This window comes from Corvus kubaryi, unplaced genomic scaffold (genome assembly GCF_017639235.1).
Source record: "Corvus kubaryi isolate FWS band 111438036 unplaced genomic scaffold, C.kubaryi_AGA036_p1.0 138, whole genome shotgun sequence".
In the NCBI taxonomy this organism is placed as follows: Eukaryota; Metazoa; Chordata; class Aves; order Passeriformes; family Corvidae; genus Corvus; species Corvus kubaryi.
Window position 1 is genome coordinate 8,158,324 of NW_024580672.1, and position 19,152 is coordinate 8,177,475.

Here is a 19,152-nt window from a genome sequence, read left to right on the forward strand (position 1 = left end):
TTTGGAATGTGAAAGACACAAAATGTAAACATTTTATTTGGCAGTTGTTTCAAACAGGTGAATAAATAAATGGAAAAGTACATCTTAATATTCTTTATAGCAACAGATGCAGTTGCACATGTATTTACATATTGTGGATGCAAAGAACAGTTAATTTCTTTTTGTTAAAAAATGCAACTTCCAACACCACTAGACTTGACAATTAAAGATGAAAATACTAGTAATACTTTGTTCTAGCAATCTCAACTTTTAAAGGCATTCATTTGGAAGTAAGATAAGAGAGTCATCATGCATTTAGTTCATTTTGTCCACTTACAGTAGAAAGTCTGATGTAATCTCAGAATTATGTGTCATGCGCTTAAGTCAACTATGACATGTTTATAAATCAATGTAGTTCCCTTAAAACTTGAAGCAAAGAGAAAATCTCGTTTATCGATGGAGACATGTATGAAAGATCTTGGTGCCTGTACGTTTAATTCTTGAAACTTCACAAATTTTGCCTTTTCCGCATCCCAATAATAGACTTGAGTGAAAGAATAATCACTTCCAAGAATGGCATATTGATAATTATTTATCTGAAGTGGTTGGAATACCATTGACCCTCGGGATGGCATCCTTTGTAAATCCAGAAATGCTGAACCACCCCATTTCATTACTTTAGAGTCCCCAATAAATCTTGTTAAGCAAATGTATACATCCTCTTTCACTTTGAAATGCTTCACTGCATATGCGTCTTCCATATCTTGAATATCAAACCGCTTAACAAATTCATTTGTTCCTTTGTTCCATTGATATATTACAGGTCTTTGGGAACTACTTGACAGAATTAAATGTGGTTTGCCAGATATTTCAAGATACTCCACATCAGTATCTCTGTACCAGGCGTGCAGAGACTGATGGGAATAAAATCCATTCCCATTCCACTTGTAAACCGTGGTGAAACCAGCCTTTGAACTGTCTGCAACAACAAAATACCAGTCTTCAGCAATCCTGAAAGTTTCAATGTCATTGGGTTTTCGGATTTTAAGGATTTCAATATCTTGAATTTTTATAAACTTATTAGCAAAAATATCTCTTTTATATATGTGGGAGCCTCCAAACAGCTGTGCGACAATGACATACAGCTGGCTCTCAATTACTATAGGTTTACACACAACAGTTGAAGTACCTATAAAGAGAAAAGTAAAAGACAGGGTTAGTACCACTTCCTGGATAATTTGTTGTAATGTTATTTGTCAAGCAGCGTTCATACCTGTAATGTTGTCGTAATTCCTGAACATCACTTCCACATGGTCCCATTCAAGAAAGATGCATTTTCCGGTAAAAGGCTGAGCAATAACCACGTGTTCATCATTCATATATGAGAAAGTATCTACTGACAGAGATTGGTATGGCAGGGACTGATAAACTTCAAATTCTGCAAAAGTGCACACAACAGATGATAATTACAGAGATACTTTACATACTGTACTGAAAAAAAGTCTGCTTATCCGATACCAATTTATTACAAATTACAGTATTTCATCACTAGTCCAATTTTTCTATTGATAAAGGAGCACTACAATTTGGTTTTCAATCTTTCTCAATAAAAAGAGGTAGTGTTCTATGTCCCAGTTTTCCAAATCCTTATGTAACATATTGAAGTTTGAGTAGATACTGCAATATGGGACACTGCTCCTAAATGATTCCCATGTCAGACTTACACCATCAAAGAGTTCAATATTGATTTTAGTAGAAATTCCATCCAGAATGCAGCCTTCCTGCAAAAAAGGGCTCTAGAATGAAAAACTATAACTTTAATTTAACAAGATTAAATAATTTGAGGCACATTACCTGTAATAATGCAATCAAACTCTTCCGGAGAGAGGCTATTGATTTTGCGCTTCTTATATTCTGGTGGGCTTTCACAGTAAATGTCTTCAACAGTTGCATTGGTGCTGCCCAACCACTCCACTAACCACTTCAGTTTGCAGTCACAATTAAATGCATTGCCTCTAAGATCTCTACAACAAATAAATCATGCATCGAAAATAAGTAGTCAGCTAATGTGTTTCTCCTAGAGAACAATAAAACAGGCTTTTGTTAAGTATGTGCCCTCTTGCTTATTCTCACTTGAGGCCTTCCTGGCTTAATTTGTCCTGACCCATAGCTAAACCTGCATACCAGAACCCACACAGCTTTAATTATATTAAGGTAATCCAGGAGATCTTAACTTGGTGATCAGTCAGAATTTTTATTGATTTCCCCGAGTTTACAGGTAGGCAAAAGCCTACCAAACTAGTGACCCCTGCTTCTTTTGGATTACCCTTTCTCAGAAAGAACTTTCTAGATAACAAAATAGGAATTAATGTAACCTGATGGTCAGTCGGTCAGTATTCACTATCTCCTTTAGATACATTCATCTGGGGCTTCAGGAGACACAAGCAAAGGAGTTCTGTTCAAGTCTTTTACAGCTGTCTTCAGACAGATTTCCCATCGTATGTACAGGAACAGGCAAGCGCCAGGACCAGACTGTGTGACCACCTGGCCACGATCAGTCGTGCCAAGTAATGCTCCCAAATACACTGGCCACGTCCACATCTTACTACTGCAGCTCTGCACTAGGAATTCAGCCCACCTTGTTAATACAGGCAGCAGGCCAAGGATTTCTGTTTATTATCCCAGATCAGATGAAATTGGATTTGGTATATTCTAAACAGGATCTATTTCACTAAAGCAACTATAAGATTTATCTGTTTATCTGTATTTTGTGGTTTTACTAGTATTTTTTATATATATATATATATATATATTTAAACAAATTGATGTTTTGATTTGGTTTCAATTAGATTTAGTATGGGATACTTACTTAGACACATGCTTTATTGAGAAAAGACAGCTTTCCCAGACATTGCTTACACATTAAAATGTTACTCCCTTAAATATCTTCCACCTTCCCCACATGCCTTGCTCTCTCATGCATCCCTAAGGATCCTCCCTTTTTAATCACGAAATCTTAATGAACATGCAGCTTTATTACATAAATACTAACAATATTACTTATCTTCATAACTGGTGGAATGTTCAAAACTATCACAAATTCTCAACAACAAAAACTGCAAGCCTATCCATACTGTGTAGTCTCTACCCAGTAATAAGATCCATTACTGGCTACTGGTTTGAATGGTTACTCAGAAAGTCCTCTAAAATAATCTCTTTATACTTCTAGTATAATTAATAGATTAATTAATTGCTTTCTTACACATTTGTTAAAGAATCCAAGCCTTTGAATATGTCTTTTGGAAGTGACTGGAGATTATTATTTGCAAGACTCCTGTAAAAGAAAACACTTCAGTATTAGTGCTAGTTCATGAAACTGCACATTTTTGCAAGTTGTGGTATACTGTGTGGGGTTTTTTCTTATGACAAAGAACACTGGTATTCTCCAGCACTTAGTTCTAAAAGATTGCTTTTAAGAATAGCTCACTTACTTTGTGACTTTTCCTTCCACTAAAATGCCATGCCTCTTTCTACTTTCTCACTCTTCAGCAGCCTTACAGCATTTACAATACTTCACTTAGCAGGGTAAAAAGTGCTATCACCTTTGGTGTTTTGCCAACACCATTTAACATTTTAAAACAGTCATGATTGGATCTACTGATGTTTTCTTAATGAGATCCCAATACATGGTGTTCATATCACTGCAATTTCCCCACTTTCTTGCGCCTCTTCTGGAAGGAAAATCTTACTACTATGGGCTGATGGGCTTAGGCTTGGCTGATAGTTTTTGAAAATATGCAGTAATAGGCTATAAATTGCTGATTGGCATGTGTTGCTTTCCTGGAATGTGCATGTGTGTGTGTAAGTTGTATTAGACCAGCAAAAAAATGTTATTAATTCCCAGTTTTTAATGTGGGGAAAACTTGTTTAAATTCAGTGAGTATCCTAGCTAGTAAAAGTGATGAGGAAATGTGAGCAGGCTTTGAACAAACAGTATATTACATTTCAGTCACTGTCTCTGTGAGTCCACCAAAGGTCTCAGATGTCACGGGGGGCATGATAGAAAAAGAATAATGTTGTGAGGTATAGTTTATGCCTCTTCCAATTAACAGAATTATTTATTTCTTATGAGAAGAAGCAAAAATGGAAAGAAATCATTCTAGATTAAGATCTCAGTTAGAATCTGTAGCTAGTAAGACTTAGAACCTCTTCTGTTTTAATTTGTAAACATAAATGTTATCTATTAACCACAATTTCTCTAGCCAAACAAAGACGCATAGGCACATACAAGAACAAGCCCAGATGTACTAGGTCTGCTGCCTGATTTAAAAATAAGTGTTTGTCTGATCAGGAATAGTAAATATGGGAGGCTTCCATTAGTCCATTCTGACTTCACCACTTTCAGAGTATGTCTCATTGTAACACTGTATGTGAATGTATCATGTGCTTCACTTATGTGCAATTTCATGCTGCAGAGCAATTCTTTAGAAGTCAGGTATTCACTTGGAAAAATCTGTGTGGACTTGCAAGCTGAGACAAGTTTAATGCCCTATATAGTTTTTATATGTTATTATATAGCAAACTAATAGGGACGATGTTCTTGGAAGTAGGAGTGGTTCACCACTGCCATGGGAATATGACTGACAGAAAAATTTAGGCAAGGTTTATGCATTTGCCAATTTTTGAATGAAAATTATGCAATTTATATTCCACTGTTAAAAAGCATACTTATATACTAGAAAACAGTGTCTTGACTAGATGGTGCTGTACGTGGTATTTGGTTTATAATAACAGAGTAAAGTTTGACTCAAACATGCAGTTAAACTTATGGTGACAGTTCTGAAAGAAATGCAATCAAAATTATGTATTGTGCATAGAAATTATTGTCCAATGCCAACTGTAAGATTTTGACATTAAATTAGTAAATTAGTAAAAAAATGCAATCTTTTTAAAATTTTTCTGTTCTTAAATGTACTCTGACCAGAAAATAAATCCTGTTGCACAAGAATAAATACTAGATGGCTCTCTTTTACAATAAGGAGACACTGTAATTATTGAAGTTAATCGCATTATAAAAGTACAAATGTTTGGATAGCTTACTGCATTCCACAATTTATGTTGTGAAAAGGAAGTAATAGAATAAATAGAACAAAGTTCATCTTATCTAACTTCATAGAACTTATTTGCATGCTCATTTACTATGATTCTTTTAAATATATTTTACATACACAAGTACTCTCTTGTTTCTTAAATGAAAAGTGCCTCAGGGTGCCAAATGATCATTATTAATGTGTATGTGCAATTTTTCCCAAAAGATGGCAAGTGGTTCTGCAAGCAAATTAAACTAGTGGTGCCTCTGCAGTTATTTTCCACAAATTTCTCATTGTCTTTGTGAATAGTGCTCCATGGACAAGAGCAGCATGATGCACAAATCTGTGCCCCAAAAATGTGCATGCAAATGGCAGTTGCTCCTCAAATGTGGTTCTGTCTTTTGCATATGTTTTCTCTCGTGAAACTCCTGACATCCCCAGAAACCAATGTAACAGGCAAGACAAGAGATTAGTCTTGGACTAAATGCTCTGTGGAGAAGAAACTGTGCCTTCCTCTGTTTTAGAAAAGCAATTTGTTCACTAGGAGAAGCAGCTACTAAATAAGTAAATGAATATAATAAATAATGTACTGGACCCATTTGTGAATATAAAGCTACTCGTGCATAAATATTTTGAAGATAGGCTCCCAGTTACCAGCCTTATCCAGCTATCTGTGTTTTCTGACAACAGTATAATTCTGCCTGGACCTCTAATATGGATTGTTATCGGATGTGCACAGCCTTCGTATGTACCTCTTTCCCTCTCCTCTCTCCTTCCTCTTCCTCAGACCTACAGTCATTCTGTAAGTAACTTTATCTACACAAGTAGCCACAGTAGGCCTGGTTTCAGCCAGCTGTAAACCTTGTCCTGACCAAAAGGGAAAGCATAAAGTGTTTTATGGTACATTTACTAGGTGGTGACGATGTGGTAAATTGCAATTTGACAATTATAGTTATGCATTAACTGTTTAAAATGGAACCTTTGCTTTCTCTCCTCTGTCAAAATATATGAAAGAAAAAGTTAAATGACCCTGTTTCAAAACCCTCTTGGAGATTATCATGTTAAGGCCAAAAGGTCAGAATCCACTCCCTTGCCTATGACATGCACCCCATGACATGCTTCAGAATGCAGATGCTCAGAACTGGGTATAAATCCATGTCAGGCACACTACAGATGCTTCCTTTTCTTCCTTTTCTTATTTTGTATTTTTTTCTGTTTTCTTGTAGTGTGTATTTTCTTTTAAAAAATTTATTCCTCATTAAAGTACAATTATTACTAAAAGATAAACTTGCTGTAAGATAAGAGACAAAAGCCTGTACAAAAAACTGTCTCCCTAGCTCAGAGACAAGGATGCTACTCTTGTTTGCAGTGAAATGTTGCAGGTATTTGTTGCCAATGTGTGTCTCACCTGCTGGGCACAGTGTCAGAAATGCCCCTCCTGGTGTGGGCATGGGCAGCATTGCTCCTACTGCCACATCGGCATCCAGAGTGCCTTGGACTAATTTCCCCTCCCATCTAATGTAGCAAGGGGCTGCAGCAGGTCAGAGGGCAAGAGCTGGCCATGTTTCCAAGATAGCCAAAGGGCTGAGCAGCACACAAGGAATGGTAAGCAGATCCCAGTGTCAGCGGGTGACAGATCCTAACTGTGGGAAGCTCTTGCTCACATGCAGGAGAGGACAGGGTGCTGAGTAGGGTAGGTGCAGAATGGAAGAAGTAGATCAGTAAGCCATAATAAATACATCTTGTTGCAAGTGTTCTATTTAAAACTGCTTTGGGTGGGTTATTTTCAAGTTTGATTTAGTCAAATTCTTGCGGATACTATTACTGTCTGAAGTGGACACAGGCACAGACAGTGATGGCCTGTCCAAAGAATGACTGCAATATTCTCCTGGATCCATGTCAGACTAGGGTGCGTGGAAAGAGGTGTGTGTCCACCCCTCAGCCTCCCACATACCTAACCACAGCTCCTTCTTTCCAAGTCCCAAACTGGGACTCACCTCATCAGTGCCAAGATTCCCAATTCATACTCCTCCCTGCTTCTACATGCTCAGCTGGGAATCCCCTGTGCCCCAAGCAGAGAAAGTCAGGGAACTACTGCCTAACACGTATTTCTTTGCCTTCTACACATACCACAGTTTGGAAGTCTTTGATGGAAACACAAAGATTAACATTCTAATTAAATTACTATTAATACTACTTATATAATATGAACAGTTATATATGAAAATGAGAAATTCAACAACACAGTGGTTCAGTTACTGTATTAAATACACCAAGTAATATATTCAATCACTTTACTTACAGGTGAATTAAAGATTTCAGTCCTCTGAAAGTATTTCTTGAAATTGACTTAATGCTGTTGTTCTCTATGAACCTGTAATGGGTCGTAAAGTGATTCTGGTCAAAGCAGTGCCTGGAACTTGGAAGCCCAACCCCTCTACTCAATAATGCCAGGAAATATACTTTTGTCCACTCACAAATATTCCAGATGAGGAAGGCCCATGAAAGCATCATCACTAATAACATCAAAAGTGTTGGACGTAAACAACCTGCATAAAGAAATGCAAAACAAAAGACCATTAGGTTATTAGCAGCTTTAGAAAATGGTTCAGCAAGCCATGGTAGGCCAAATTTCCACTGCTTGGTTTCATGTTTTTTCTGTGCAAGCACTGTAAGTAAGACTGTAAGGCTGATATATAGCACCATAGTGCGGTGCAAAGGGAAGGATCCAACCATTGTCAACTGGGGCCATCTGATAAAATTCCTTTGACTTCTGTGGGATGTAAACGTGGGTTTATCATGCCAGTGAAACAATGGGATTGTACAACTGCCTCTGGAGATATATTAGGACGACAATGAAATGTTCAAGTACTACAGAGGTTTAAATTGTCTTGGTTTAAATTGCTGGTTAGCCAGACATCAGGTTGAATTTGCAACACTGACAGGAAGGAAAATCCTTTAACTTTTAAGTTAAACTTGTGAGTGTATTTAACCTGAGTGTACTGAGAAGTTACTGAGGAAAAAAAAAAGAAAAATCTCTTAATTCAGTCAGTGTTTAAGTCAGAATTATTTTTAAGACCTCATTATACCTCTTGGAGATACTCTTAGTGTATGCATCTAACAGTAAAAGTACCAGCAACACTTTCATTTTATGTAATTTTGTAAGCATTAAAAATGGACTAGCATTGATTTTTCCAGCTTTATTTATGCTTATCAGCCGTGTTTGCATTTGTCCATTATAATCTAGCCCTGGACCGCCACACTTTTATTGTGGTGAGACATCATCAAGTACGATGACCTTTACCCCAGTGGAATACTACATGCACATCTATATTTTAATCAATTGACCTGATGGATAAATAGATTCATACGATGACGTCCTTAGACATTCAGGAATGCAAGATTTCCAAGTACTAATTTAACCACTTAATGAGTTAATATCTTATTTTGAAGTTTACATTCAGAATAAATTGCAGGTAATTTATTTTCTCACTTGGCTGTTGCAGATTGTGCTTTTTCCACTTTAGGTACGTTCCTATATGAAGTGTATGAAAAAATACAAGCAGGAAATTCTTCCTTTTTGTCAAAATCAAGAAGTACTTCAATTTTAGAGAAAACAAGTATTTTTGTAGAGTCCTTGAACCAGAAAACCAATTTATTAAATCCTGCAACTAATTTTACTTTTCTGATGTGATTTGACTGGATAATTTTTCCTTTTCTGCACTCTACTGTACAATTTAGAGAACAGAGTGGTATCTCTTTAAACAGTATTGCTATTTTAGAGATTGCCAGGCTGATAGCATAGGTCTCACACTTGGTGAGCTCACTGGCCTCCCAACTCATACCTCTCCCCAACGGCTGTATCACATGTATTTTATGGACAAAGTGGTTTTTCTCCATTCTGTACTCAAACACCATACTTGCTACTTCTGGAGATAGAGGCTGAAGGTACTGCACTGTATCTAGGGACTGTATCACTTGGCAGGAACAGCACAGTGCTAGCAGGTGCAAATCCTGATGCCATGATTACCTCCCTTCTTTCTACGGGCTTTCTTGTCATCAGTTTATAAGGGCACTCTCAGCACGTTGCTAATATACAGAGATAAAAGTGCTGAAGATGAGAGCTGGGAGGTTTTCTCTACATTTAGGGAACACTCCTGCTGGCACTTCACCATAGCTGTGTAGGTTCTTTGTATTTTTGTTGTCACATGAAGAGCACAGAGCATACCATCCATACTACACAAGAAGAAAAGCTCTCCTGGACTGGGAGTAACGAGTAGTGTTTAGCTCAAGACTATGACTTTTCCAGAGACCATTGGTGCTACTACATTAAAAATAGTAGTAAATAGTAATAGTGGCAGAAATATTCCATATTTGGAAATCTGTGACTGGTGTATTGGAGATACCCAGTTACATTTGGACTTCAAAAACATAGTGCTGGAGACTATTACTATTATTATAGAAATACATATAAGCTGCTAAATCTTGCTGTTGGCTAAATTAAACCTACCGTAATACAGCTATAATCACGCAAAGCTAAAACTTACTGTAATGTTTAATTAACGTAAGTTTTCCATAGTCTTATTTCCCTTACTATCTTCTTCCAAATATGAAAATTTTTCTTTCCCATTTACAAACTGGAGTGTTGTCCCCACAGATACAATTTTGCTCCTATGGTCTGTGTTTCAGGAGTCATTTGCCTTAGATTAGCAGCCTGACATTCCAAGGATGGCAAGCAGCTCAACTACCATGTTAAAAATACATCTGGAAAAGAGATCACTCATTAAAGCCCATAGTGGAACAAACCCTGCTTTTCTGGGGTCATAGATTTTGTTGCAGCATTGATGAACAGCAGTGTAGAACATGCATTTCTTGGTACAGTAGAAATGGAAATTATTATCATTACCAAAATGCCATAAGATGTTGCCCAAGCCCACTGTGCCAGGCACTATAATAACTCAAAATAAGATGACTGTGTCTGTCCTACTCCACCATGCCAAATTCTGCCTGCTTTGCAGTGGGATTGCTAAGTGTAGGTGGTGTATCGTAGCCAAGAGAGATGATGTCCTACTCACTCTCTTCAGATACAAGCTCCACCAATGCTGCTGCTTTTTCTTTTTTCCTCTCCTTTGAAAGGCCCATTGCAGAAATTATGTGAAATATGTCCCTTTTGTGATCTATGACCACCTGGGAAAAGCTTCTCTGGAATAAAGCACCATGGAAAAGCATTTAGGTTTCCATAGTAACTGCATTTACCTATTTACCCTGTATCCAAAATTGTACAGTATGTCTGCACCTCCTTATCAGCTCCACTTGAGGTAGCAGAGTACAGCCAGGGTCAGGGCTTCAGCTGTCAGTATGCCACCAGTTTAATTTAATAGCCAGAGAGCTCCAGTACATCAACATTACACCTCTGACCACATCCAGAGTGCACGGGAAGTCGGTTTGGGACAGACATCCGATTTTGGTTCTGATCACACTGGGGAGTCTGCCTTGCCGGATTTCTGAGACAAATCTGGGTGTGTGTCAGGCTGGCAGCACATCCACTATAAACAGTTCAGGTTACACCCCCTCTACCTCTGTATAGCTCACAATTATATAATCGTATGCCCACATTTCTAGGAAATCCTGTGAGCCTGTAAAAATCCTGTGCTGAAATGCAGCTAACAGTTAAACATCCCAAAATACTCTCTTTCCATGTACACCTCTTAACAGTATTTGATTTTGAAATAACAACTTCAGTTTCTTTAATTGGAAAAAAATCGTCATTACTTTTAATAACATAAAATAAAAAACAGGGTCAATTCCAGGTGCTATGAAGGCAAAACTCCCACTGAAGTGACTAAACTTCCACAGAAGTCAATGGCAATTTTACATGGAAAAGGACTTCAGGACCTGTCCCACTGCAGTGACGGGCCTGATCTGAAGGGTTCTGAGCTCACAGGCCATGGGAGTTGCAAATGGGCAGCTTTATACTGGGATCAGGTCCCAGGAATGCAGAAAATAAACAAGAATAGTTGTTGCAACACTCAAGTCCTTACTGTAATGTTAATTAAAGTACAATGAAGATAACGTACATTCTGTCACCACAAGCTTCAGCATGTAAGCATTCAAAGTAGCACTGACAACAGATAGCCTTGCAAAATACAAAGTAAAAATTAAACATGCACTGCACTATCTTTCAAATTGCTAAAAAGTCTTGTATTTTATGATCTAATAAATCTTCTGCTGCTGTTTCTTATAAAATTAATACTAAGACCTTTTCTGAAATATTTATGAATACATATACATTTCATAACAAAAACTGTATCATATAAATATTTCTCACAGAAGCTGCAGAGATGGTGTGAGCAAAAAACTCCCTTCTGGGATTTTAGTAAAAGCAGATCTCACAAAGGATCTGTAAAGAAGAAAAAAACAACCATACATTAATGTAGCCTCATATATCTATGGTTATAATACTGATCTGGTCATCACAGAGAAATTTATTTATATAAGTAAAAAAAAATACCTCCCCCCCCGAATATAATGTGACAGGTTTCATGTACTATACAAGAAGGTATAAAATGAGATGTGTGCACATACACAGACACACAGACAGACAGACAGATGAAAGAGAGATAAAAATCAGGATTCAATAATGCAGCACAATTCTAACACACTAGCTGATGATTCTGAATGCTGGAGGTACTCCCTGCAGCAAGCATCCTTCTGTATGCACTGAAAACACCACACATCCTAGTTCATTTTAAATCATAAATTAAATAACCAAATGCTTACAGCCCTTACAGTGAGATAACATCAGGCGGAACGCTGCGAGGAATAGATCTGGCATTTTCACATAAAGCATTATCTTTGGTACAAGTACACCAGGCAGGACATTTTGGCTTCACTGGTTTCTTCCCTTCAGTCAGCAAAAGCACAGATAAAAGGCATAAGAAATAAGCAATTCTTCTAAAGGGTCTGCTGGCATTTCCCATTCTTTTGATCCGCTCTCGTTCCAGCCAGTTGAAAGAATATCCCAAAACATGAACAGGGTTCTTTATTCAGCCATTGGATGTCTTTCTATAAGTCCAGGTCAATATTTGTCTCTGCTTTCCCAACCCTTTTCTTTCTCTTTCACTCTGTTTTTGTAGATAGAAACCTGCAGCTGATCTGTATGTTTCCACTCACTCAGGCAACGTACTGCTCAGAGAAGAGACCTGCGAGGTGCTGTAAGATGGGGAAAATCCAACCGGCTGAAGGGAAAAAAAAAAAAAGAAAAAAAAAAAAGACTTGCATCACCACAAAAACACTGAGCACAACACAGCATTAGATTGCAAAGTGATGTAACTGAGAAATACACTGCTTTCTGTTTTCACAGGGAGGCCCTTTCCCTGTTTCCAAAAATAGTACAGCATTATGTTTTGCTGGTGGGTGGGTGAGTGGGTGTGGGGTGGAGTGTATGTGTGTGGGGGGAGAAATCAGTCATCTCTTACTGGATCCCTACAACCTCATGAACCTTTCAGAATTATGCTTCGCATATTGCAAGCAGCAGAACTAATGGCAGTATCCTCAGCAAAATGAAATAGAATGAAACCATCAAAAGCATTGCTGCAAAAACTGTTAGATTAATTTTTATCCTCGGCCTTTATTGCACATATTTGTACCACTGAAAAACAAGCTGCCACACATGGAAAATATTACAATGTATGAGAGAATGCCTTTGACTGTCATTCCTAAACAAAATATTTTCTCATGCAAAATAGACCCCAAAGACAGCTTTTTTTTTTTTGCTTTTTTTTTTTTTCCAGAAAAAGAACACTTCTCATTTGTTGCATGTTTTCTGAGCTGGTTAAATAAAGGCATAGGGGGATAAGGCATAGTTCTATATGAACAACATTAATTTAAAGTTCAAGTTAAAAAATGTATTTGCTTGGAACTGGCTTGATCATTTTAGATGGAAAAAAAGCAAATTGTCATTTAAATACCAGCTGTGTTAAACATATAGTTAAGAATGGACCTTCTTTGAAAAGTGACAGGATAGGGACAGATCTTGGTGGTAATAATGAACCTTTACAATCCTGCCTGGAGGCTGCAATCAAAATAAGTGCTAGGTGTGGTTTGAGTGCTCTGTAAGATACAGTCCTCAGCCTGAAGACTTTACAGTGAACTACATTAAATATTGTATAGGGAACTTAAGCAGCACCTAAGCATTACTATATTAAGAATGGTAAGACAAAACTAACAAATGCCAAATGGCTGGGAAGCCATATGGGATGATTTTTTTGTTCAATATAGTATTGCTATTAGAAGAGTTTTGCAAACTTTAACAGGTCTTAACACTTCTCCATTGGACTGTTTACATTAGACAGCTCACAAACACTACTGGGGTCAACCCAGTGGTACAGACATTTAATACAGTCAGGTTCACTATTGGCTCCATCACATGGATGTTTTCTCCTCACCAGGTGACAACCTGATCTCCTGATAAGATCTCTTTTGACTTCTGGTTACCCTTCCTTTGATTTCACCTGATGGCCACCTGGCTCTGGCCCATTGCTTCTGCTCTACAAGCCATGAAATCACAAGATCAACATCAGGCCATGTCTATCTTCCTCAGGAACAATCCCAGCAAGGCCTTAGTGCATATCCAGATATGAGTGCCCACCAGGGATTTCACAGGCTATGGGCAGAGACTGCAAAACTGCAGGAACCCAGCACTGCTGAACCCTTTCACTGGCAGGTGGCTGTAGCCCATCTCCCTGCGATGAGGGGAGACACTCAGAGCTCACACCAGGTGTTGGGACTGCACCCTCTGAGGGACTGTAGGATTCTGGGTGCAGCCAGAAATGTCCAGAAAGCTTTCAGAGGCAGATGGCCACCTTCAAAGGCCCTGCTGGGAGAGGACAGCAGTGTCTGTGCACAGGCAGGCATCCGAGCCCGTGGAAGAAAGAGCAGCTCGTGCTTTCTCAGCTCCCATGCTTTCTCTGTTGTGTTTTTGTAAAGCTCTTTGTTAATTTAAGTGTGGGCCAATGTTTTTGCTCTTAAGAAAACCTTCCCTGTCAGCAGTCTCTCCTGAAGTACCACCAGCTAAGAGTGACAGAAACCTGGGTTATTTCTGAGCCCTTCCACCTTCTGTAAGAAAATGGAACAGAATTACAGTAGCGAAGGCACTGAAATAATTATTAAGCAAATGTTAATACCTTTCCATCCCCCAGTATAAGGGTAACTTCTTACTCTGGAAATGATCTAGTTGTACCTACTAAGAAGGGAGCTGGATCTGTGGGACTTGCATAAGTAGGCTACACCATCTTCTCCCCTCCAAGATGTCCAATGGCACAGACATGGTGAGGTGAGAACAGAAAATTCTCTAAACTTTTTTTTCTGAAAGAAGCCTGTTGTTGTTTGTTTGTTTATTCCTGGCAAAGCTACCCATTGCCATGGCAATATTTTGCCACTGATGGGGAAACCCCGTGTTTCATTTCCTTTGGCTCATTCACTGAAATCCACCATCAATTACCTAGGCATTTCTCTTTAATTAATACTCCAACCACATTGTGAACGTCCTGAAAACTTCGCAGTGTAGCGTTTTCTTCAGTAACAAAAGCACATTCTGCAGCAGAGCAGTAACCTGACTCCAGTTTTGTCCATGCAGAGAACCGCCTGGAAGTTAGTTTTCTATTCCAAACCACATGCCAAAACAACCGCTTTTTCCAAAATTGCAATATTATGAATATTTATAACAGCCCCATCAAAAGAGAGGCATAATCACATTTTCCAGGGTCCTTTTCTGCCAAGCTCAGCATCTCATTTCTTGCCATGCAGCAGTTTAAAAACAAATTGGTTCATGGATTTTCGGTGGCATAGCTTCTCTCCAGCCCGGCGACACTTGGCTCACCCTTTGCCAATGCCATCGCTGTTTGTCTGGGGGCCAGCAGAGCAGGCAGTGGCCTGCTGCGCCCACGGACCAGCGCCCGCCTCTTGCTCCCTGCTTGTTTTCCCGGGTGTTTCAGGTACTGAGTAGGCACAATGGGATTCAAAATTCATTTATTTTTCTTTCAGCAAGGTTCCAGCAGGGGGGATGAGGGAGTTGAGGATGCGTTCCTCGGTCTGCTTCCCATCACTTGACGTTCTAGCCGAAAACCCTGCACCTTGCCGTGCCGCGGAGGGGGCCGGCGGTCAGGCGCGTTCCGGGCTGGGCAAAGGGACGCTGGCAGGGGGACGCCGGCCGGGGGACACTGTTCGGGGCCGGCGCGGACTCCGCGCCACCGCCTCGCCGCGGCCCCGTATCCCGGCAACGCGGCGGCCCCGGGCGGCGCCCGTCCTGAAGGGCCTCGGCGGGGCGGGGGCAAGGCAGGGCCCGAGGGAGCGCCCGGGCTGCCGCTCGCCCTCCCTCGCCCCGCGGCCCCTGCCGTGCCAGCCCTCGCTGTAGCCGAGCGGGCCCCAGCCGAGCGGCTGCAGGGTTTCCTGCACCAATGTGCCGTCATATTTCACCTCTCCGGTGTAGACCAGAGCCAACTACTCCTTAGGGACCAGTCGTTTCCCACGCCCTGGCTCTGCGTGGTAAGAAACAAATTGCTGTTCCTTCCAATGTATCCAAATTGTTTGGTAACAACAATTTTTTTATGATAATCAACCATCTAGTAAAAATCTTGGTGCAAGTATATGAGTCAAAATTAAAACTACTTTTGCCTGTTGCCACTAGAGGTATTCACCACCGACCACTGCTTGCGTTCTTTGGTCAGACTTAGTACAACTTCTAGGCTTTGTTCCGAGAGCAAACATATACATTATTATTATTATTATTATTATTATTATTATTATTATTATTATTTACTAAGCATACAGTTTTCAGCATGTGTTCTCTAATATCTGGTTAAAATATTAGTTTTTCTACAAGTAAACCTGCTTGCTAAAATATTTGAGGACAGCAAACACAAATGGTGAGAATATAGAACCAAAAATTATTTTAAAAAATATTTAATATTTTTGAGGTATTAACTCCACGCCAATGGCTATATTTGCATATTTGCATTAGACTACCAACACATGACAAAATTTGAATAAGCTTCCTGGGGTTTCATGCTCAGTACACTTCCCTTTGCAGATCCATATCCTGTTGCAATTATCTTTAATTTCATCCCACTTTTAGAATACTGTGTTGCCTTTTCTCTGTTCAGGATGAGCAGTCTGCACATACATAATCCAAAATCCACTGATGGTGATGATGAGACTTTACTGTGCTTGGTGTTAAGCCCATAATATTACACCACACAGATGGGCAATAGTCTGAATCACACCCAGTATTCATGGGTCTCCTAAAGAACAAAACATTGTCATTGCTATGTTACTACTGTGTTTGGAGCAGAAGGATTTTGAGATCAAAGACTCCTAAAATATCTCATGAGTCTGAGTTTTTGCTCTCTTGGCTCCACCCTTTTAAGAAATTCTGCAGCAAATGGCAAATTTAAAGCAGCTGAGAATGAGGCTTACTTTCAAAAAACAAAACTAAGTCTTGTGAATTCTAAACAGTTTTGAAAAGATTATGCTTCCTGGTGGATCTGGCACCAAGAGCCATTGCCAGGAAGAGGCCTTCTGCAGGTTAGGCATAATAAAAGTTGAGATGCCTTTACAACAGCTCATAGCACAGACAAGCTTGGGAATGATCACAAGACTACCCGAAACTTTTTATTTGGAGAGTTTTGCTGACTTTGTCCTATCCTGTCTATACAGGTTCGTATTATGGGTATCCTTCTTTATTACACCAGTTTCATTAAAAGCAGAACAACCAGGCCAGTTCCTGTGTCAAAAAGCCAAGGAAATGGCTGCTTAACTGCTGCCAGCTTTGGAGGAAAGAATGACTTGGAGGGTGGTCTCCTTTCCCTTACATAAAGTAGCCAGTTCACAGTTCACTATGGACTTAGAAGCAATCACCTCTGAAGTGAGCTCTCATGGCCAAAACTTCATAGCGATGTACAACACCTGCTCCACTGAGCATATCCTGGTGAATGTGCAGGTGTCTCTGGAACTGCTCACTGGTTTACGTACACCAGAATTTTGCCAATGACAAGAAGTATGTCAGGAGAGATGTACTGGTATCTGAATGATCTCTCTTTATGAAAAACAGATACATAATGTATTTCTTTCAAAGGGAAACCAGGGAAAATTAATCTCTTTCTAGGTTTTATTTTGTTGCAAATAAGAACTTTCAACATCCTTATGATTCTTGATGCTTCATTTGCTTCTAAGCTCTGTTACCAAGCAAATACAATCCAGTAGCATCAAATGCTCTCCTGATAACCAGCCACTTTTTTCCAGACCTACACAAACAGTTCTTGCTTTGCTTCTGTTGTCTGTGTTTTGCCTTGAAAATGCTAACAATGGATATTTAAAGCTGGGGGAGAAATGAAAGAGCAAACATACAAGCTCAAGAGCGAACCAGAGCCCAATTCAAAGATGTATGAAGCTGTGCTACTTCATGGTTCACAGCAGGAACTGAGACCACACCTAATACAGGGGGAAGTGTAAGAAAGGAAACAATATACAAGAACACAAGGTTTCCACCAGCTGCAGAAATCTGGAATTTTTTTTTCAATCTTTCAAGACAACTTGCAAGAAAATTTGTAGTTTAGTCAGGGAAGATCAACTTCTCCTATGTTGGAAATGGAGACACTTTTGAGACAGACATGTCTCATATGCCCATCCATTTCAGTGGAACTGACATCACACTCATCACCTAGCATACATCCTACTGTAAGATTAAGTGCACTCTATACGAACCTCTCAGCAAGGAGAAGTCTTGTTCAAATATGCAAGTTACTTTTTTGCCTTTTTTCCCCCTACATAGATGGCTTGATCAGACATTAAAACCATGATATTAGTGAGAGAATCTATGCTTTATTTGTAATTGCAAGTTTCTTCAAAACTGGCATGGTGATTTTAAGAACGTATTTCTGTGCAATGCTTTCCTTAAGAGGATGGTCTCTCTCTTCCCAGCTCTTCCAAGTACTATGGATTCTCCTCTCTTCCACAGCTCACTGCTGGTGTTCCTGCTCTAATGCTATTTTCTAAACTGGATTAAATAAATTAGCTGGTAAAAGAACCAGAAAACAAAAAAAAAAAACCCTAAACAACTCCAAATCCTTCAAACCCCCCCCCCCCCCCCCCCCAAAAAAAAAAAATAAATTTTAGAGCCAGAACAAGCAGCTGAGGACAGGAGTGGGCAGAGAGCATTGGTTTCGCTGATAGAGAAAATGTATAGGGAGCCGCATGCTTGAGGGGCAGTTTCAAGTTACAAATGCTCATATTTAAATGAACCATAGGCAGAACTGGTGACAAAGCAGTTGTCAGTCAAACCTCAGTCTCCACCAAACAGGACATATATATGAACCTCATAAAACACCCCAGTATTTAGCTACCATTGTTTAAAAGTTATCATTTAACTGGAGGACAGACTTTCAACAGGTGTATACAAACTGATACTTCATAATTATCATCTCCACTCTGCCAGGTCCTTGCACTCTTAATTTGGTATTTATTCATAGAAGGTATCCTTCATGCCTGCATTCAAAATAGGAGGGATAGAAAATCCAGTAAGAACCCTGAAACCAAAACAAAATGTCCCAGATTTTCTAGCATGAGCAAGTGCTTTCTACAGACCCAAAACAACATACTACTGTCAGTGTAGCTAAATGCCATTTAATTGGCAGCTAGAAAAGTCTATAATACATTTCTTCATGGAAAAATGTTTGAGCTCTTCCAGTTTGCCAAGATGCTAATTAAAAACAGACGGCGTGTTACAAAATCTTTTCCTTGACCTGTGCTATCTTACATGCCCTTCTGTACTTTTTCATGGCATTGGCTCCCTGAAGAATTATTCTAATCTTTATAAACTTGTCTTTAATTATCCTTGTCATTTTGCAAACAGAAAAGAAGTAACAAAATATTATTTATTTAAATGTACATAGTAAATTTATTTGTTACATGGCAGAGACAACAAGCTTTTGAGGAGAAAGTCTTTACTTGTTAAAAACAAAAGGTTTCTATGTCCTGAATAATTTACAATGAAATAAATCTTAGCGCCACTGAAGTCACTGAAATA

The 19,152-nt window shown here is 39.2% G+C and overlaps 1 protein-coding gene across 4 annotated transcripts in view; it reads right to left on the reverse strand.

Annotated features, from left to right (window-relative positions):
• LGI1 (leucine rich glioma inactivated 1) overlaps window positions 1–19,152 on the reverse strand; it is a 28,921-nt gene continuing 9,769 nt past the window's right edge. Inside the window, exons 2-9 of one of the 4 annotated variants that reach the window (XM_042018980.1) lie at window positions 11,859–12,307; window positions 11,398–11,469; window positions 7,547–7,618; window positions 7,372–7,443; window positions 3,242–3,313; window positions 1,834–2,003; window positions 1,253–1,417; window positions 1–1,168 (exon numbers count right to left, since the gene is read on the reverse strand). In XM_042018980.1, coding sequence (XP_041874914.1) covers window positions 351–1,168; window positions 1,253–1,417; window positions 1,834–2,003; window positions 3,242–3,313; window positions 7,372–7,443; window positions 7,547–7,618; window positions 11,398–11,469; window positions 11,859–12,049 — 1,632 coding nt within the window. In that variant the 5' untranslated portion in view covers window positions 12,050–12,307 and the 3' untranslated portion in view covers window positions 1–350. Of the gene's footprint in view, window positions 1,169–1,252; window positions 1,418–1,833; window positions 2,004–3,241; window positions 3,314–7,371; window positions 7,444–7,546; window positions 7,619–11,397; window positions 11,470–11,849; window positions 12,448–19,152 lie in introns of those variants that run through there. The other 3 variants (XM_042018981.1, XM_042018984.1, XM_042018982.1) reach the window with 3 other exon arrangements.